Below are 22,583 nucleotides of genomic sequence, written 5' to 3' on the forward strand. Positions count from 1 at the left end.
AAAAAAGAGATCGTTTGAAACATTATAAATGTATAATGTCACTTTTGATCAATTTGATGCATTCTTGCGGAATAAAAATATAATTTCTTTCCCCCCAAAAATTTATCATACAGACCCGGAACTTTTAAACAGTCGAATATGATACTGACAGCTGCTAAAGAGTGGATTTTTTTGCATTGCTCTGATAGTGATAGGGTGTGCTTAGGATGAACAAAACAGTTCATCCTCAATCATAAAATCTGTGCTTTTGACCATCCTTCTGTCTAACATATTAACTAAGTGTTAACGAACTACTGTTTGTTGAATTATATGGTAATGCTTGCCACTTAAAGCTCCTTTAGTGAAGAGGCACCATGGGGCACCATTTTTAAAAGCAGTTATATGCAGCATTTGAGAACCCACCTGGCTGCCTTTCTTGGGTGAAAGGTGAATAACCTGCTCCTGTCTCTGGATGCGTGGGCCGCCTGAGTAGGATGAGCTAGACTTAGTGACTGGAGCATCTACAGAAGAAAAGAGTGTGCATTAGAAAACAGGACATTTAGACAGTACTTAACAGAAAAAAAACACTGGTGAATACCGAAAATGAGGGCACAACGGCAGGGAGGAAACAGACACACTTGAGACTCATTTAGATGAGAAATATCATAAACAAAGCCCAGTGTATACATAGCACGACACACACACAAGCACGACACACACACGCACGCACAAATAAAATCATAGACAATTTGATCTGAAAGAAATCAAATTTGGCCAATATAGCTTATGCAGTCTGTGCTGATTTCATTACAGGACAGAGAGTGTAAAAGAAACTATTGTGTAATTGTTGGCTGTTACATAATGGCCAGCATAACAAAAATAGATGGTACAAACAATTAAAGCACACAGACTTCAGAAGGGGGAGGGGGTGGACGGACAGGAAGCAGAATGTCAGAAAATGCACAGACTTGAAATTATCCTAAAACATCAGAGACTGTTTGTTACAGTTTACACAGACTTATTACACAGGCTTTAAGACATAATCGATTAGACATGGGCATACATTTAAAAAAAAAAAAAGCTTTAAAAACATTAGGAAAATAAGGCCAGTTTGTATTCATGTATGAGCCACTGCAACATTGCTTTGTCAGAGGGGGGTAATTCCTTTCTAGCTTTATGAAAAGGCTTTCCTTCCCCTCTTGACACCCTATTTCCTGCCTCTACCTCCCTTTAGCTATTCAAAGCATAGTTTTGTTTGTTTTTCAGAATAATAATACCTTGCAATATCTCAGAACTCAAACGCAGTTTGTGCAAACCACAATCTTTGAAAACGAAATCAAACTCTCTTTACTCAATTCAAATTATTTCCTAAAATATACATTTTTGTGCTAACATGACTACTTTAGAGAAATGGAAAATCACTTCAGGGAAAAAAAAAAATAGAAGCTGCTGGGGAAAAGTAACATTTTTTGATGTGAATGTGCATCAAAAAAAAGAAGTCAGAAACCTGTCAGAAATGGCAAAAGTATCCCCTGAATTTGAAAAAAAAAAAAGTATCCCTTGTATGTCTTCCAGCCTTCCAAAGGAAAAAAAGACATGAGCCCTATTCGGACGAGACTCGTTGTAATGGAGGACATTACAGAATAATAATAATAATAATAATATTAAACTTTATTTATATAGCACTTTTCAGGCATATAATGCAGTTCAAAGTGCTTTACATAAAAATCATGTTCAAAAAACATACATCAAAAAAAAAAGATCAATTGCAATATTCTGAATAAAATACAAAACATATGATAAAAATTCACAACATCTGACAAGAAAATATAAAAGAAATAGGTCATAATTGATTACAAAAGAAATAGGTCATAATTGATTATAAAAATGATTCGGAGTAGGTAAATCTGCATTGTATGTTTTTCTCACACAACTTCATTAAAAACTCCAGGGCAAATTACCTACTGTTTTTCAGCAACCTTAACAGTTCATGGAGAAATCTAATCTAGTCTGAATGTGAATGTCTGCGATTTGCGATATTGTATCATCCTAACGCTTCTCCTCGAGTTTTTGACCTACCTGAGCTACCGTTTGGACAACAATCTTTCGTGTGCTTTCATTTAATTTCAATATGGAAGATAAAGTAAATAAAAATAAATTAATAAAAAGGGCAAAATCAAGGACACTGCAAAGACTGTCCTTTTAAATAGTATAGATGTCTCTGTCTGGCCACTTATGTGGATTTATTATAAACAGCCAATCAAGTTGTATCAATAGCCAATTCAGAAAAAATAAAACGTATATCATACGTGATGTACGCAAGCACCGCACATGACCTTCTATAACGCCTACATCTAAAAAACACACACTTCTACCTCTGCAATAAACATGGAGTTGTTAGTTCCATCTCAATCTGTACATGAAATCAGAGATGTCGGGTGATAAAAATTGTAACTCAAACATAATTCCGAAAACTACTCGCATCTAAATATAGCTATGGACAACTACAGTAGAACATGTCTCACAAGAAAAGGTTTTATTGACCTTGCCCTTCTCTTTAAGTTTATTTAAATTAATATTTAAGGTTCTTTAGGTCTAAAATTTAAATCTTTACAAATACAAGCCACCCCAAAAGGCAAAACCGACAAAGTTGGAATTTGGTGACCGACCTCTCATTCCCCAAACAGTCGACTGCAATCATGAGAGCAGCATATAATTCTATGCTGTGGTAACATTTACAGCACGGGTCATAAGGTTTACTGGGCCAAACTGCTCAGATATGTTTTGATGCGTTTTCTGTGGCCTGAACCCTGCTATTAACATCCGAGTCTCCGAGAGGACACATCGCAGAGCTAAGAGGGGTCAAGAGAGTGTAGAGGTGGGCCGCTTGACCACAACAGAAGCTGAAAACAGTTAGATGGTTACAGAGAAATATATAAAAGAGGGACATAAACAGAGACAAAGCTAGAGACAGACAGACACAGTGGAGGCAGCATAAGACTGCCTGCAAGTCCTGCAGTCTCCAAAAAAAAAAAAAAAAACGGGAATATTTCTGTCAAAAACAGGAGGCATGTGGAGAGGCAGAGCAATGGAGAGAGGAAGAGAAACAAGAAAAATACGCAGAAAGGGGGTGGTAGTGTGAGTCACAGCACACTTGGACCTTGAAGAGTGAGTGTGTGTGTGTGTGTGTGTGTGTGTGTGTGTGTGTGTGTGTGTGTGTGTGTGTGGGGTGGGGGGGTGCTAGAACGACACAAAGCGCTGCTTACACAACCGTACCAGCAGGAAAGAGGAGGTATTTCTGTCTTTGCTTGAACCCATACACAGCCTGCTGTTCAGAGACACCATTTATGTTTGCTGCTTTCACTGGACACCGCTTACTTTCAAAGGCTATGCTTGATCTATTGAGCGCTGTAAGGTTGACCACAGTTATACAAGAGAGAGATATTCAGTGGGAGGGAAGGTTCAGATGATCTGCTGTGTGTTAGAAGGGTGAGAAGACCAAACTGAGCCGAGCTGCTGGCAAAAACAATGCCCCCCTCCAAAAAAAAGATTAAAAAAAGAAGCCATCAATGCCAGGTTGAAATATGGGATAAAGCCTACAGCATGGCACCAAGCACCGTAGGAAGGAGAGTTTCATTGCATTGGTTTTTATGCTAGTATGTCTTTAACGCATTTCCCTGAGCTTTTGGGTTAAGAAAATGTGTCACTTTTAGTGTTTTTTAATGAAAGCACTTGAGAAGAAAGACTAGGTTTTTACATATCTTCAAGTGAATGTGAGTGGTGCTTGCCCGTGTGGCCGCCACTATGCTTAGGTGTCGTGGGTGGTTGCTGGGACATTACTATGCGGTTGCTAAGGTGTTCTCAGTGGTTACTAACTGTCTGAAGTCAAAAGAGTCCACCCTCAAGTCTCTTTGATATTCTGATCCTCAGATCCTTCCTCCAATGCAAACCTATGGAATTTTTTCACCCAAGTCTGAGCTCTTTGTAAAATAATAGTGCACCTGTCCCCAAAAAGCCACATGATTTGTGGTTTCACGTCTGTAACATTAAATGACAAAACCACAATAACTAAAACTAAAACTAAAATTAGGGCCCATGGAAAGCGTGGATGGAATCACGGAATCCAGATAAAAGTTCCACGGAATCCTGTCCAAATTAAAGTTTTATATAACTTAAAGAAATTGTGACAGAAATATAGTATTGTTGCACAATAGAATTTATCTACCCCTCAATGCAATAATAATACTAACAATACAAATAATAATACTTTATCATAAAAAAATTTCTTCCACGCTTTAATTTTAACAGTAAAGCTCTGTTGTTCTGCAGGATTTTGTTTGACAAAAGGTTAGATTTAATTTTATATGATTAAAAGATACATTTAAAGTGTTTTGTGCCTTCATTTGATTGCAAGAAAAATTTAAATACACAACAACAACAAAAATCATAAAATGTATTATAATAACAATAATAAAATATATCTCTACTTTTATTATTCAATTAATTAGACATGCTTTTTGGTTATTAAAATTTAATTAATCCATTCAATTGGAATCCAGAAAACAGAAGACGTAGAATTTGGTTTAAATTTTTTTTAACAGAATTTGAAAAATAAAAAAATAAAAATAATAATAATAATAATAATAATAATAATAATTCACAGAGCCCAAGACTTAATTTTGTTATTTTTGTAATAAATTGTTCTCGTTCCATCTATTTGGCACATATTGCCACATTTGCCTGACTTTCTAATATTTACAGATGGAGAATATACATGTGAAATGTAAATTATGCACTGAGGAAAGCACCACATCTCAAACGCATTAAACACCACATGTATTTATCTGTCAGTCAGTACAAGTATCTGTCAGAGAATCTGACAGGGCAAGCTGCTTTAACTTCTTAATCCGCACCGGATCGTGGGCGGGGCGTCTGACGCAAGTGGGCGTGTCTCTACTTATAATTACTTTTGTTTTATACAAACTGTTCAATCAACTATATCAAACTATGCATCATTTGAAAGCTAAAACACTCAAGATTCATGTTCTGAACTCGTTTTTGCAATAAATACACCAGAGAGGAAAGGGTTAAATTAAATGCTAAAGCAGTGGCTATTTAAACATTAGCATAATGAACGCGGTACTCATCTTTCATCTCCTGACGTTCAGATCAGATCGGACGAATCCACAAAACAACACCATACATGTCTGTGTAAGAGTCCACTCTTCAAAATGCATCCCACTTTTAATCCAAAACAACGAAAAAATAAGGGGAAAAAACTAAAAATCCTCCGTTGTTTGCATAAGCGTTTTGCGTTAAGAGTAATCAATCATGTCCATTTTCAATGAAATAGCGATTGTAAGCCTTATTTTGACAATCTCCCCTGTACTGTGGAAGGTTCCGGTCATATTAAACCCTCCCAGGTCTCTCTCCTTCAATCATAAACCCGGTTAGGAAACATGCTAGAAAGGGAGCGCGTCACTGGGTGATACATCTGTCAGTCAAACTCGCTGGTCCTTCGTTGGATAAGCCAGTCAATGCCTAGCCAATGCATAGCCAGCATAGATTTGATTGATGGATGTAGTAACGAATCAAAAGACAATATTTTGCGTAGTTTATGTAAGAGATGTCGTAAGAAGCATTAGTGAATACCTCATGCTTACTTAGCGTCGTCTCCACAGTATTCATTCATCGTATCCAGCGCCTGCCAGTGTGAGCGCACACACTTACACACAACGCGCAGACTAAATTAGAGACTGTTTTTATCAACTAAATTAGTTTTTTTTACACTTGTAAATTCTGTAAATAGTTGTTTTAGTTATCAGGGACTGCAAATGCATTATAATTAGCAGTTTATTGCAGATTTATTTGAATAAAAAATACTCTTTACTATTACACAAATGTTCTAATATAATTGGACTTTATTGAAAGGACGCCCAGTCTTTTTTGACATAAAAGCTTACAGAAGCTACATTTTTGAGAGAATCGTCCTCAAATTTTAATCAAAGCATGATCAGACATTCAGTTTTATATTTAGGTTATTTTCAGGGCATTAAAATTAAAATCTAAAAATTTTTTCCATAAGGGATTAATAAAAAAATAAAAACGTGAGTCACTTACATGCATATTTCCCCTTGTTTTAATCTGTCCCTATACTACTTTGAGTTATTATGACTTTTGAATAACATAATTTAAAGTGTCTAGTTTAAAATAAGACCACATTTATGGATATAGACCATAGGGTTTAAGAGCTGCAGACATTTTTATTTGGGGTATGTCATTTTTTTATTTATTTCTCAGAGCAGGGCGAGGGTTAAGAGGTTAAACTATAAATTACATGTTAACTATATCTTAGCAGTTATTTTGAAGCCCTTAATATAAAGCATGTGTCATGTTTAGGACAGATTGGATTATACCCTTTCCCTGCATCAGTTCATTTTGCATCCTCCGCTATTTTTCGGAAAAGTATTGCCTTATTCCATATACTTTCTAAATAAATATTAATCGATATATCGTACAAACTTGATATACTGCCCAGCCCTCTTTGGCCTTGTTGGTAATCTTTTAAATGTACTAAGTCAAAATATTCCCTGTATAATAATAATAGACCAATTATTTTATATGTAAGCAAAATGGACAACTGAAATATGGTTAAATGAATCAGATTCGACTCAAATGGACTCAGAATTGAATCAAATCTGAAAATCTGCTTTGATACCCATGACCTATGCAATTTTTTTTAACTCGAGTTTAGCAAAAGCATCTGATTTTAGAAATGCTTGAAACTGGCTAAGAGGACGTGGTGCTGCTGATAAAAAAAAGGTAAAACTGATTTTTTTGTCTTGAGATTTGCATGTATGGCATCCTGTTTTGACGAGTCTAGAAGCAAAGTCTATAATCACAGTTAATTCAAATATCGAGCACGGAGGGCCTCTAAACCCATAATACATCAGCAGCACTATTTCTGTCATCATACGCTTCAAAACAAGCCAGTTTTTAAATATTCACTGTCATTCTTCTGAAGTTTTGTCTTCATTCATTCTCCTCAGTATTTCATTCAGTTAATAGATTTGTTTAGCTCATTCATTCAGTGTTTCCTCATTGATCTCCTCCTCCCCTCACTTTCAGACACCTTGCATTTAATCCCCTTTTCTTTTAATAATTCATCACTGATGGAGTGTGGTCTGACCTGATGGTGGTCTGTCAGAGCTGTCCTCCACTCTGGGCCAGCTGGGGGTTGACTTGCCACTGCTTCCTCCCTCTGGCACCATTTGCCGCTCCGCTGGGAGAGGAGAGTGCCTGTTGTGTGCAAATCTATAATGTAAACATAAACATGTATACGCTGTCAATCACATGCATCATTTTACGATCAATGCCATCTTGTCATTAAAAGCGGTGTGAAAGCTTGAACAGATAAAGTGGTGAGATGACTAGATGATTAAGGGATGGACAGCTAAGAGCTCAAAAGAAACCAAGGATGAAGGAAAGGTAGACAGTAAGAGGAGGTGTTTTTTGTAGAGTCTCACCCCTCAGGCATGGACTTCTGCCTCCAGTGAGCAGAGCCTGAACCTGTGTCACTGGAACAGGAGAGGTTACTGGGGGAACTACGGTTGTGCTGCGAGCGGCCCAACATGAGAGAGGAAGTCAGGGCATAGTTCTCAGAACCTGGAGACATCCTGAGAGAGGTAGAAAAAGAGCAATACACATAAATACAGATAAACGAGAGACAGGAAGAAAGGGACAAAAAATGAAGGGGAAAAGCAACTTAGCAAAAGCGCTACTCCGAAAAAGCAGCTATCATTCACACCTTTTAGAGTCCAGGGGTCGGCCATCACTGGACACACTGCGGGGTATGGCAGCAGCTCTTTCGGGCCGCTCTGCAGAGAGGGTCTTGCCCATGCTGGCCCCCAGACTGACGGCACGGTTCGGGGTCCCGCTGTGACTCTGAGGTGAGGCGGTGAGGGACTGCTGTGGGCTGGACGAGGTGCGTTGCCATTTGTTGTTATTGCTCCGGAAAGGAAACTTGTACTCAAATGAGCCGCTCTCATTACTGCCCTTGTATTCAACAACTGGCATGCGATGCAGTTCTGAACAGCCCCTATAAGACGAATTTAGTAGTTAGTGGTAATGAATAGCATTTGACTTGATCTTGAAGGTGAAATTAGCCATTTACACTACCGTTAAAAAGTTTGATAAAAGTAAGATTTTTTAAAAATGTCTTTGTCTTTTTAAAGGCTGTATTTATTTGGTAAAAATACAGTAAAAACGGTAACATTGTGAAATATTAGTGTGTTTGTAAAGTTTTCTATTCTATTTTTTTAAATGTAATTTATTACTGTGGTAGCAAAGAGGCATTTTCAGCAGCCATCTCTCTAGTCTTCAGTGTCACATGATCCTTCAGAAACCATTCTAAGTATGCTTTAATGGTGTTTAAGAAGCATTTCTTATTATCAAAGTAAATAGTTGTTCGGTTCAATATTTTCATGGAAACGATTAAAAAGAAAAGCAATTATTAGAAATAGGAATCGGTGTAAAATTATTCATCATTATATACACAAATATACATGTATACAAGAATACATAACTTTTATATAAATTACTGTCACTTATGATCAATTTAACTACCAGTAACTTTCGACAGACGACTTGACGAACGCGGAAGTGCAGAGGATAGCGCAAAACGAAACACCGGTCAAGATTTAGAGATCTAAAATTAGAATTTTTAAAGAAAAAATGCCAGAGGATTTCAATAAGAGAAGAGGGGCTTGAGATTGTTGCCCAGCCCTATTTGTTTGAACCGCAAGAGGCGTCGAAGCTTGCTTAAGTCGACTTGCATAGGCTGTCCTCCAGAAGCTAGTTATTTTAGTTATTAAAGTTTTAAATATGGATATATTTTTCTTACACAAACCCATCGCTCTGCTTCAGAAAGCCTTTATTAACCACCGGAGCTATGTGGATTATTTTTATGATAGATGCAAACAGCCATTCACAAACAGTCAGAAACAGCCATTCACTGCAATTATAAAGCTTAAAAAGGGCCAGGACATTTTTTAATATAACTCCCAACTGTATTCGTCTTAAAGAAAAATGTCATATACACGTAGGATGACTTGAGGGTGAGTAAATCATGGGCTAATTTTCATTTTTGGATGAACTATCACTTTAATGTAGTATACATCTCTTTACTATCTTAAATATAGACAGGAGACAGCAATATAAGATATAGTTTGTGGAAATGTTACTCCACCCTAGTGCACAAAAGTTACGAAATGTATATTAAAAATTTAAAATAGGCCTATATTACAATAAGACCTATAAACCCCAAGGCTTTATAAACAAAACTTGAGTATTCCTTAAATTCAAATTTAAAAGGCATTCTCAATTGAATTATCAATGGTGCACAACCACTGAGTGAACCTTGTAATTAAAACCAACTTGGAATAAACATAGGCAGGCCACAAATATGTACCTGTATAGGCAGATTTTACATTAAAGAGCCCCTATTTTGCTATTTTAAAGTTTCCGAATTTAGTTTTGGAGGTCTCCATCAACAGTTTTAAATGTATTAAAGCCAAAAAACTGTTTAATTTGATTCAAAAGGATCAATGATTCTCTAACAACTTGATGGATTAATCAGTTTCTCTAAATCCCTCCTTTTCTTAAGCCTACTCTGCTCTTATTGGTCAGATGCCCCAGTCTGTTGTGATTGGTCTACCCTATCTGAACCCCAGCTTCGTCCGGAGGCTTCCTAAAAGCTTAGATATTGTACACACTGTGAAGACAGTAACGATGACATAGATTTTACATCAATCCCAGCGCGAGTCCGAAGAAATGACGAAACATTGGAAGAACTAGTTATTCAACCCGAACCTTGAGCAGGACGTTACTCAGTCTGAGGTACATTATGAGATTATGTGAAATTGTAATTCCTCACCATCAGGACTGAGATTTGTTTAACTGACTCATATTCAACTCTAACTTTTGAGAGAACAACTTTATATATGCTGCACTTTCAGATTTAAAACTTTGCAGGATACTTTCACTCACTTAGAATTATTTCACACACTACATGAAAGGCAATTTTCAAAAATATGGGCACTTTAAGTAATAAGCACCTCAAGCACCTCCTATGTAAGCTCATACCTCTTTAGTGGCTCAATTCCTCTTTTTTTCCTCTCATTGTTTAAAACCCAGAAGAGACACAGAGAAGTGTCAGATTTTAGTTTAGATAAAAATATAAACTGTCAAAAATGGAAATGGTATGTTTTCTTAGGATAATAAAATAATGCACCACCACACTGTATAAAAAAGTAAAGAAAAAAAGAACAGTCAACGCAAATAAAAATCTGGTGGGTCTGATGATTTGTAGTTAAGACCCTGATCATTATAACCTTCAGGTTGGCAGGGAGCCTGCAGGCAAGCCTAGACTGGGAAGGCGGATCTCATCTATTTTGGTTTGCATGTGTGGGCACAAAGGTACAATGTTTTGTATTGTTGTCTTGTTGCAAAACTTGGAATGAGTGGTTTACTTTTATACTTGACAAAAATAATTGCTACTTATTCACCAGGATTGAGTCAAGAAATAATTAATCAAACCATTGATTGATACTTCAAGACCTACCTGCGAGGTGTGGCATCCTCGTGGGGTGGTATGATGACAACTTTCACAGTGACTGAGGTGCGGAGCAGGTCTATCATCTGTTCGTGTGAAAGTGTTGCCACAGCCACCTTGCAAATTTCGACCAATCGGCTGCCTTGCCTTAGCCCTGCTTGCCAGGCATAGCCGTAAGGCTCCACCTCTGCCACAATACCCTCATAGTTAACGTGAAAGCCAAGTTGGCCCAGGCCATTCCTCCGCAAGGTCATCTCAGATGTTTCACAGCCTTTAGTTAGGTGCTGAGAGGAAGGAGGGAAGACTGAAATAAATTGTCTGACACAATTTATCTTGATTCTTAAGTAGTTTTATGCAATCTAGAAACATGTCCTCTACTAAGAATTCACAAACGTATCAAAAATAGGCAAATGGATCAGAAATGTCTATCACATGCTATTGTACCCATCTGCAAATCAGGATCAGGCCTTTTCCCCAAAGTATAAAGAAAACTCTGTTAATATGTTTTATGACTATGATGGAGATCATGAGCATTCAGTTCGCAGAGTACTAGTTACCATGGCAACAGCTCTTGCACTTGAAGAGTGACATAATGGGCAGGGGGCCAAATCAGGAGTACATTCAAGCCACTGCACAGTTATGCAAAGGCTCTCTACTACACCCCATTAACTCACATGATGAAACACACAACACAACCCTCAAAACTACTTTGAGCATTTCCCAAAGCTTGATCCCACTTGGGTACTAAACAAGAATGATTAAGAACCAAGAGACAAGCTCTCAGATCCATATGTTGTATCTCACTAAATTACAAATACTTTTAAAAAAATAATAATTTTATCAAATAAATAATTTAAATAAAGAGACATTATTTAAAACAATAAAATAAAAAATATAATTCCATCTGTCATGATACCTGGAACTCCACATTTACCTCTAAACGTTTGACAACCTCGCGGAAGTCTTCTGTGTTGTTATTGATGGACCGCAGGGAGATGTTCTCTCCACGTTCATAGTAGATCTTCATGGAAGCAGGGCTTCCCAGCGTCCAACCAATGACATCTCGGACGGCACAGTTAAAGACAACAGCCTTGGCTTCTGGGTCCACCAGCACTAGAAAGTCATTTGAAATGGCCAGCAGGGCCTCCAGTTCTCCTCCGGCTCCATGGTCCTCTGCGTAAACAGGCCAGGTGATGGCTCCTGGGCTCCGCAGCTCCGCACCAAGGTACGGCCGGGTTTTCTCCTTGCGCTTGTGGGCCAGAGAAATGAAAGGAAATTTGCCAGAGGGATCAATAGGAGTGCTCGTAACGTGCCGCTCAGCCAGGTCCCTCAGGTACTCCTGCCGCGTCCGAGTGGCCATGGCGCGAAACTTGTCTGACTTGTGAGCTGCATTTTCAGCATTGATAACCTTAGCCAGAAGGAAATCTCGAAAGACTGTGGACTTCGGGAATGTAGCATCCTCAGGAATAGGTGGTCCAAAGGCAGGTACATCTCGTGAGCGAGCCACTGCCACACTGTGAATGAGGGGATAATGGAGGGAAACAAGAGAGAAGATATCAAACAATGAGACAAATTGCTCATCACATGCACAAGATAATTGCCAAACCATTCTCAAACTTCCCTAAAGGCCCTCATGTTTATGCACGAGTGAAATTCATTCCAAAGACAATGTGGCTGCTATGAAAATTATGATTCAAAGTGTGAAGTGTGGCAGTGGGGACATCAAATACTTTGCCAAATGGGAATGGGAGGAAATGATCAAAAAGGCAGGGATAGCTACTATGCTGTTGACTACTCCACACAGTGCTAGTAAACTTGGACAAAACCCTCATATGCCACACAAGAACATTATGAACGTTCAAACCTTTCTTCTCTACCTTGCTGCTTCATCTCTCCCCCGCTTTTTTCCTTTTCATTAAGCCTTTGGAATGGACATCTAAAGCTTCCTGCTCTGTCTGGTATGCTTGGAACTCATACGCAACTAGCCAGCCATAGCAGTAATGAGGCTGGACTAAAGAGAGCCACTAGCCTGATTTTACATTGATACTGGAGGTGGAAAACAAAGAAAAGTGGGGGCCAGAAGTTAGAACCATTGGTGAGATAAAGAGAGAGGCCAAATAAAATTCAGCTGTCTGTGCGTGGGCCTGGTCTGTAAAAACACTAAGGGGAAACATGTACGTGTGTGGTAGAAAAATGAGCTTGCAAATTCCTTACAACATAAACTTCTCTACCGCAGTACCAGCAGCTTGCTGAAGTACAGACTGAGATGAAAAACTTGTTGATATCTAATTCAGTCATATTGTTTTCTTTCTTTGCCTGCAGAGACGACAACACAGACTTGATTAAGACTATGACTGGAAATCAAGATTGTTGCTGGTTTGATGCCCACAAAAAATTAGCCTTGAGTTGTCACCCTTGTTCCCAATAAAAACTCAATAAAAATATATTACACATCTTTAAATGTACATCATGGTAATTAACAATCAACATATTCATATATAATATTTACTTAATACTCTAATGTATTTCAAAAGAATAGGATGGTATTGACATAGAACATCCAAAAAACAACAACAACAAAAAACATTTTTAATAAACATTCAGTGATGAATTGTTGTTAAGAGTTGTAAGTGAATGGAAGCGCTAAACTGCTAAACTAAAGTGTTAATGGGATGGGTGTTTCCCACAGAACACCGTTCACCATTAACACTTGGTATTGTTTGAAACATATAGCCTGACAAGCTAGACCCACATCAAGGTGTTCGATTAGATTAGATTTGCTGGCGCTAGGGTGCGTCTAGATTTCTAGGCTATGGTACTCTAACATACTTCAAAGAAAAAGATGGTATTTGCAGGTCCAAAAACCACAGTATAACCACATTCAAAAAATTTGAAACAACTTATCAAATTTACAGTTACCATTAATTCATTATCTTAAATCTTTCTTCATTATATTGTTTTCTGCTTAAAGGGACAGTTCACCCAAAAATGAATATTCTGTCATTTACTCACCCTCACTGCTCTTGATTGAAAGGCTTTTGTAAGTTTAATAATAATTAATTTTTATTTTAAACAGTTAAAAATGCAGTTATTTTACATTTGTTTAATTTATTCAATTTCTCTACCTCATGCTTACTTCTGCTGAACACAAAATAAGATATTTGGAAGAATGTTTGTAACCAAGCAGATAGAACAACCATTCACTAACACAGTATTTTTCCCTACTATGGTAGTGAATGGTTGTTCTATCTCCTTTGTTACAAACATTTTTCAAAATATCTTTTTTTGTGTTAAGCAGAACAAAGGTACTCATTCGGTTCGGAACAACATGAGGGTGAGAAAATTATGACTATTTTCATTTTTGGGTGAACTATCCTTTATAATTTTACAGGTATTATTTATGCTCTAACAGCAACATTTCACACTAACTAAAGTTTGAAAGATGGGATCGCAAAGAACAGGACCTTTAAACAAATAAAAACAATTGTGCTTCATCAATGGCACCCAAAACCAAACTCCGTATGAGTGTGCAGACAATAACAGTCATTTGTCAACATTTTTCAAAAGCCAGAATTACGCAGTGCACAATCTATCCAAACATAATACACTTCTGGGCATTGAGCATTTATTCAGTGACTACCAGCAAGCGGACTGATTTTATTGTTGCAGTCGACCCCCTTGGCTTAGATGGAGAGGCAAACTGGATTACATATCTGAAGTATAAATACACGGTGTGTGGGTTGGTGGAGCATCCACTGCCCACAGCAAGGAACCAAAGAACCTCCACACAAGCAAATAACACCCTGACCCACTCAGAAATACACAGGTGCACAAGTATCACATACATAGAGCAGAGTTCTCACACTGTAAGCTTCCTGTTGCTGAAAAGATAATCTTTTCCACACACACTAATTGCGAGTATGACAGTATACTAAAAAAAAATTTTGTAACATATTTGATCATATACTTAAGTAAAATACCGTATGTAGCTAGTAGCTACACTACCATTTAATGTTTGGGAGCCGTCAGATTTTTTATGTATTTGAAAGAAGTCTCTTATACTTACCAAGGGTGCATTTATTCAATTAAAATACAGTAAAAACTGTCATATTATGAAATAATATTTTCAAATTTAAAATAATTTTCTTCTATTATAATATAATTTAAAATTTATGTCTGAAATTTTGTTTATTTATTAGTTTAGTTTACTCCAGTCTTGAGTCTCACACGTTCCTTCAGAAAACATTGATATATTTTTATTTGGTGCTCAAGAATAATTTAAATGTTATTATTATTATTATTATCATCATCATCATCATCATCAGATGTTAGCAGTTGCGCAGTTTCATATTTTTTGTGGAAACCATAATACATTTTTCAGGATTGTTTATTGAAGAAAAAGTAAAAGAAAAGAAAAAAACCTTCAAATGTCACTTTTGATCAATTTATGTATTTTTACTGAATATTTTTATTTATTTTTTAAATACTGACCCCAAACTTTAGAACAGTAGTGCACTCAAACAGATTGACCAAGTAATATGTTAGACTAATATGTTATCATGTTAAATATTTCAGCTTCTAATTTAAAGGGGAAAAGGCTAATATTTTGTAGATTCCATTATACATGATTCAGAATGCAGTCACAATAATTTATTTTGCTGTGTCACTGTAGAACTCGCATCCACACAATAGTGATGTAGGAAGCACTTTTTGTACAGACTGACTCCAAAAACAAACAAAACAAATTTTGTTTTACAGCTTCCACTTTGTACAGTATTAACATCTACTTTAACAGAGGTCGCCTGTCAAAATCAAAGGGCCGCAGCGAACAATGTTAACCACTTCAGTACACCCAACTGCAGCTAATAAAACAACAGGAGGTAATATAAATCATTAACTCTCCATAAACACCTTTAATCAACCTTAATGCTGGTTTTTTACCGTACACAAATAAACAGCCACGCTTAAGCTACACGATCACAAGTGAAAACCCAAGACCCACTAAACCCACCTGATCCATTTCCTGACTTCCATGCCAATTCCTTTCTAAACAGTCCAAGCAGGTTAATATAATAAGAGTGGCCACAGCTGAGGAAAAGTGAAGCTCACAAGAAGAATTCAGTTTGCGGTTGAAGGGGCTACAGGAGGGAAGGAGGGAGGAAGTCCGCCAGGGAAGGAGGAGCAGGGTTGTCGGGTTTAAGCGGCAGGCCCTCATCAAGCCCCTCTTAGGAGAGGACAGTTGGCAAGGGTGTGCATGCAGCGCTTTCGTTTGTTATGTGCTCCGTTTAGCTTATTGTTCCAGAGAGGCTCAGTTAGGACGGGCCTTTGTAACTTCTGTACTTTCAGAGCTGAACAGCTATGAGGCTCCCTACTGGGTATAATTAAGACGACACACAATGAGGCCCATCAGCAATTATAACCTCTATTAGTTTCATGAGGCAAAACACAAACCAAGCAAGAGAGAGAGGGAGCAAGCGAGTATGCGAATGAAAGAATAAGGGAGTAAGTCACAATGAAGATATCAATGATCAATATCATGTGTTGCCCGTTTGCTTCAGATAAGCACACATTTTGTCTTTTGTTTGACTCACAGTAGCACTTTCAAGGTTGAACTGCAAGCAGTGCAACGATCAACAAATCCTACTGATAAACAGCCCCCAGTAGGCAAGAAGGAAATTAAGCAGGCCTAGCTCATTTGAAGTGGTTAAGAGCAGTGCTCTCCTGGGTAATGTGCTGTACGACAAGAGTAATAAGCTGGCCAGAGGACATCAAGCGAGAACATAACCCACCGCGAGCAGGAAAAAAAATGTATTTCTTCAAAAATAAGTACCAAAAACAGAGCATATTATTTATATATATATATATATATATATATAATCTAAATGACCAAATTACCATATATACACATACAAAAGTTTTGGGATGCCTGCCTTTACATGCACATGAACTTTAATCTAATCCCATTGTTAATCCATAGGATTGGTATGGTAGCGTTTGGAACACATGAATTCAATGATTTGGAAGGATATATCCTTCCAAATCATTGAATTCATGTGTTCCAAACGTGTATATATAGCTCCATCAAGCGTTAACACCTACGTTACGCCACATTCACACGGGGTGTTAACGCTTGATGGAGGGTGTGGCTGAAGCTTGGAGCTGATGCGATCGTCATTGTGACAACAGCCAATCACATTACTTGCCGCTTCGACCACAACACAACACAAAAAAGCAAAGAAAATTGACAGCTAGTCTGTGAGACGAAATGGATGCCGATTCGGTTGTATGTGCGAATGCAATTGGCCGTAGTTGTTGTCATTGCACTGCCAGAGATGTATAGTAACGAAGTAGAACTACTTCATTACTGTCCTTAAGTATTAAAAGGCGGTATCTGTACTTTTCTAGAGTATTATTTTTTTCTCCTACTTCCACTTTTACTTAATTTTTACTCTGATATTTTTTTATGTGCTGCATAGTTACTCGTTACAATTATAAAAAATACTATGAATCATTCCATTCCAAACCATTATTTACCACTGCCAGGTTTGATGAAGCTGGCACATCATTGAGCGATTCAAGCGTTTCAAGAAAACCGCGCGTTATCCCGTTCTGCCCTTTTTTTTTTTTTTTTTGCCGTCAAAGCCATATTTGTTCGGTGAGTGACGTAGAATAGAATAACTGCTGTGAGGTAGCCTGGATGCCAGCCAAACTTAGCCCCGCCCACACATTTTTTAGGCCGGGCAGTACGGCCTGACCTTGCTCCGTAGAGTAGTAATTATCCCCGAACAGAAACTGTTCGGACCAATGAAATCATCAGGAGGGGCTTTAGACGATGACGGACAGATGATCAACAGTAACGTAATCATGCACGTCATCAAAGGAGCTTGGATTATATTTTTTCGAATCCTAATTGGAGAGCTTGTTTGTATATGCATTCACCTTCACAATTTCTCTCAGAAATGATCATGTTGGGTAAGTACTCTGTGTATCATTAAATTATTTTATTTTTTTACAACACCGGCAAAGATTGTGTATTCCAGCCTGATTTCAGTGCGCATGCAGACAGGGTTGCCAAGTTTTTACAACAAACCCACCAACTACTAGCCCTAAACAATAGCTTCTTGGGTGGTTCTCCGGGGGGAAAATGGCATTTGGGGGGTAAATTGTGTGTTATTTTGGCAAGGTTGCCTGGTAAAATTCGCACTCATGGGTATATCACATAAAAGTCACAACAACCCGCGGGGAAAAAAAACGTGGACTTGGCAACACAGTGCAGTTGAGCTATGTTGACATTTGACAATGCGTCGCTTCGTTGCTCTGATTGGTTGTAGGTCTATCCAATTGATGTCTTTCCTGGTTCGGTTAAAACACGCCCCATAATCACAGCCCAATGGAGCAGTTTCAGACTCATATTCTGACTAGAATTGAGGCTAGCTGTGAGGTGCATATGGCGCACATTCACCGTCCAGCAACGCGAGCGCTGTCTTGCTCTCTATTATATTTAATGTGCACTGTGAAGTAACATACAAACAATGAACAGCTGTATTTTTATTAGATTTACAAAAATTAATGTAACAAATGTATTGATCATGGTTAGTTCATAGTCTAATCAGTGTTTCCCAACCGGGGTGCCGTCTTTAATATGGGTTATAACTTGAAAATAATGCTTTAAGTATTTTTCTGTCAATGGATCCACGTGCTGGATCCTCAGTTATACAGTAGGCTAAAACAACAGCGATAATAAAAGAAAAACATGGGCAAAACGGTCTCTCTTTGTAAATAAATGTTCATGTTAAATATGAATATTAAACATATTTTTAATATGACAAGTCATCGCCATCCTCCGCATGTAGAGCTAGAAGACGCTAATGAGAACTCGTGCGAGCAAGAAAATCTGTTTCTGTGCACTCATACCAAAGCACACACACGTCTAACAGACCGTATTATTTTACAGTCTATGCTCACAGCGCGCAAAAATTGAGTTCTCTTTCAAATCTTGCACTTGAACAGACAAATTCACACAAAAAGTATGTCAACATGTACATATTGATGAGTATCCAAGCAGACATAGTCTGTATGACTTAAGAGAACTTTATACAGAAAAACGACAACTATCCTTGCAAGCTGCCTTAAAGAGGCAGCCTTTACTGCTGTCTGTTTAATGTCAAACAACAGATAAGGACATAACATTTAATAATGATTCATTTTTAATTTAAACAGTTAAATATTCAGTTATTTTACATTTGATTAATTTATTCAATTTCTCTACCTAAAAACTAATGTTAGACCTACCTGAAAAAACTGAAAAGTATTGTTTATTTTATCAGTATCTTTGCTCAATAGTATGTATTTGTGCTGCTGCTTGTATTTAAGTTATTTGTTCTTATTTTCTTTATTTTTATTTGACAGTAGCCCTTTTTCTCCTGAACAAATACCGAACCATACTGAAACCGTGAACTTTAAACCGTGAACCTAAAACCGTGATACAAACCGAATCGTGAGCAATCTGTACCGTTACACCTCTAGCGTAACGTATGTGAGGGGGTGCCTCAAAATGTAGATAATTTTCAAAGGGTGCCATGACTGAAAAAAGGTTCGGAACTAATCTAATGGTAACTAACCAAACCATATTGCAATGTGTTACAAACAAATTATTTAATCAGAACACCTCATGAAGTAAGAATATAAGTGTGCTTTGGTTAGTAAGATTTAATCTTAATGAACTACATTATTTTCAGGTTATTTATATGACAATGTGTAGAAAAATTACTAGTTTAGACTGGAGTGAGGTGAGAACAGGAAAAAAAGTGCAAAGCGAGTTGTTAGCTAGCTATTAATTGTATTCAATTTTAAATGGTAGAAAATTAGACTATAAGTCAAAATAAACTTTTTGGTAATGAAATATGATGTTCTTTTGACTTCTTTCTTTAATAACTACATAACACAATACTTTTACTTTCAGTACATTTTTAAATAAACTACTTGTAATACTTAAGTACAAAAAATGTTGAATACTTCTGTACTTCTATTTAAGTGTGGTGCTTAAAGAGCACTTTAACTTCTACTCAAGTCACTTTTTTGATAAAGCACTTGTACTTTTACTCAAGTCTTGATCTCTAGTACTTTATACATCTCTGTGCACTGCACAGGCTCAGGCGACGTGGTGCTCGAATACTGAAAAAGCGCAGACAGCGGAGAGAATATCACGTACTGGTCCAGGAGCTGCGCCTGGATGGTTCACTGTTTGAGCAGTAATTGGCTCGCGTCTGCTCTAGGATATTTGCATATGGCGATCTGATTGGATTACGCCTGCGCCTGCATTTGAAAAGTTGAGAAATCTTTAACTTCTGTCGCTTGCAACATGAGTGAAGTGATGCGAAGCGACGGAACCAACAATTCAGTTTGGCAACGGATGATGTCATCCATTTAAAGTAAATGGAAAGCGTTAACGCCTACGCCCCGTGTGAATGCGGCGTAAGAGAGTCAGATGTTAATTCATTAACTGCTCTGGTGTATTCAATGATGATATGAACAAGTATTTTTAACGGATTCATTACTACACTGGTCCACAGTGGTAACACTGTATCACACAGTGTTGAGCACTGTTGCTGCCAAAATCTGAAAACCACAGTGTGGTGCCCTATTTTGGCACATTTGCCTATAGCTGCTGGAATTTTTTTGCATTAAAAATAATGTCAAATTGACTCACCTGTAGCAGACATTTTCAGAGCATGGGTTGAGCACTCGTACAACCACGAAGACATGCTGAAAGTGTGAGCGGATGTTCTTGGGACTAAAAGGCTTTGCTCCGGGCTCTTGAAAGACGATTGTGACAATGTCGTTTCCAATGTGTCTTTTCCTAAGCAGCTATAATGTGCAAACAACAAAGATCAGTATATCCTATCGTTTAAAAGTTTGGGGGAAAAGTACAATGTTTTTGAAGAAGGCTCATCAAGGCTGCATTGATCAAAAATACAGTAAAAACAGTAAAATTTTGAAAAATAATTACAACTAAAAAATAACTGATCTTTTTTAATACATGTCACTTATTCATGTGATGGCAAAGCTGAATTTTCAGCAGCCATTACTTCAGTCTTCAGTGTCATATGATCCTTCATATCATTCTAATTTGGTGCTCAAGAAACATTTATCAATATTAATGTTGTGCTGCTAAATCATTTTTGTAAAAAGTTTAATTTTTTTTAAAGATTCTTTAATGAGCAAAGTTCAAAAGAACAATTATTTGAAAAAGTATATTTTTATATACATAACATTATAATGACCACCTTTGATCACTTTAATGTATCCTTGACGAATAAGAAAAGTATAAATACAACAAACAAACAAAAAAACCTTACTGACCCCAAACTTTTAAACATTAGTGTATGTGAAAATAAAAGGCAAAAGTTAAATTATTGTAAATGGAGGTTTTTTTAGGCAGCTTACCTGCTGTTTGTTATTGGGTGTGTAGGGTAGCATTGTAGACACGTGAAACATGATCTCATAGTCTTTAAAATTTGTGTACAAAGAATGTGTTCCAGTAGAGTCCGCTGAAATATAAAAAGCTTGTGTTAGCCTTTCATTTACAGGTCTTATATGACCACCCGCCTTTCTTTTGTAAAATAAAGAAGGATTTCCGCTTTGTCTGAAGGGAACACAGTCTAGAGCCTTTGATCATACACTCTCAATTATTTAATGCTCTTTGACCTGTTAGGGCAGCATATGGCTGCCGCTCTTTTATAGGACCCCTTTTTTTCTATTGTTCACAAACAGGATACTGCAGTTGTCACTCTGCACAATGGCCTCAGAGACACGAGGGTACAAACTCATCTTCTCCTCAGCACCTCCTTCTTGATCTCTGTACTCCACCTGACTGTGAAACCGCGTCCTAATCCGTCAAGCTGAGATCAAAGCTTTTTGACACCTCCACCGCCCCTTCTCGACCACACTAGAGGGCGGAGGGAGGGAATGTCAGGGGTAAAGTGTCCAGTCTGATAAATGGAATTAAAAGCATGCTTGTGATCAGAGACAATATTCCTCATAGTCACAGGGGAGAGGTGGAGCATGCGTGCCAGGCACAGCATGCATGGCTGGGTCTCAAATATTGGCTCTGGGGTTCAAATCAAGACAAACTACAGCAAAGAACAGGAGGTGATTGTTAGTGTTTAGATGGCTCTAATTTAAACACAACCTCTGATTGTCAATAATCCGTTGACAGTGGACGGACATCTTTAGAACGAGCTGCAGGCTCATTTGAGTGTGATCCTATTAGAATTAATTAACTAGCCCTATAAACTACTAGACTGACATGACAGGAGAACAGAGATTCACACGTTCAAGCGTTTAGGCCCTTTAGCTACTTGTGGTTTTAAAATCACACAATACCACTTTCAGGCTTCAGTAGTAATTAAAAAAAACCTTCGAGATGATAAGACTCACTTTTAGTGTCCAGTTGTGCACGGTACTTGGAAAAACCCTTAAGGCGCACCCTTTCCCCCAACAACTGCAGGAACTCTTCTAGGGCGGGACCTGCTGCCTCATTATTGTACATCTCCTCCTCGCTGCTCTGGCCGGCCTGACAGTACATGATTCCCACTTTCAACTGGAAACTGAGCTGCACAAGAGATAGCAAAGAAAGACCGTCAACCCAGGACAAACAGGAGTAACATGAATTTATATTTCCAGTTATTTGTTCCGCCAATTTAATGTTCTAATTAAAGGGATAGTTCACCCTCAAATGAAAATTTTATGTTTATCTGCTTACCCCGAGGGTATCCAAGATGTAGTTGTCTTTGTTTCTTCAGTTAAACACAAATGAAGATCTTCAACTCCAACTGTTGCAGTCTGTCAGTCATATAATGCCTCTCAATGGGAACAGTATAGAGTTTGAGAGCTATGAGCGTAAAAACAACATCTGAATCCATATTAAATCTTGCGGCTCGTAACAATTGATTGTTACATCGGAACATTGATGTCTTAAGACACTAACTAA

The 22,583-nt window shown here is 37.7% G+C and overlaps 1 protein-coding gene across 6 annotated transcripts in view; it reads right to left on the reverse strand.

The window, feature by feature from the left end:
* The window catches only part of sipa1l1 (signal-induced proliferation-associated 1 like 1), a 109,224-nt gene that overhangs the window by 12,865 nt on the left and 73,776 nt on the right, over nt 1-22,583 (reverse strand). For 5 of the 6 annotated variants that reach the window (XM_067417501.1, XM_067417500.1, XM_067417496.1 and 2 more), the window contains 9 exons: nt 22,031-22,205; nt 21,038-21,141; nt 20,301-20,458; nt 11,526-12,105; nt 10,601-10,875; nt 7,787-8,077; nt 7,506-7,655; nt 7,169-7,293; nt 403-500 (listed from right to left, as the gene is read on the reverse strand). In XM_067417501.1, the coding sequence (XP_067273602.1) occupies nt 403-500; nt 7,169-7,293; nt 7,506-7,655; nt 7,787-8,077; nt 10,601-10,875; nt 11,526-12,105; nt 20,301-20,458; nt 21,038-21,141; nt 22,031-22,205 (1,956 nt within the window). The remainder of the gene's footprint in view (nt 1-402; nt 501-7,168; nt 7,294-7,505; nt 7,656-7,786; nt 8,078-10,600; nt 10,876-11,525; nt 12,106-20,300; nt 20,459-21,037; nt 21,142-22,030; nt 22,206-22,583) is intronic. The other variant, XM_067417502.1, reaches the window with a different exon arrangement.

The sequence above is a fragment of the Pseudorasbora parva genome, chromosome 15 (genome assembly GCF_024679245.1).
Source record: "Pseudorasbora parva isolate DD20220531a chromosome 15, ASM2467924v1, whole genome shotgun sequence".
In the NCBI taxonomy this organism is placed as follows: Eukaryota; Metazoa; Chordata; class Actinopteri; order Cypriniformes; family Gobionidae; genus Pseudorasbora; species Pseudorasbora parva.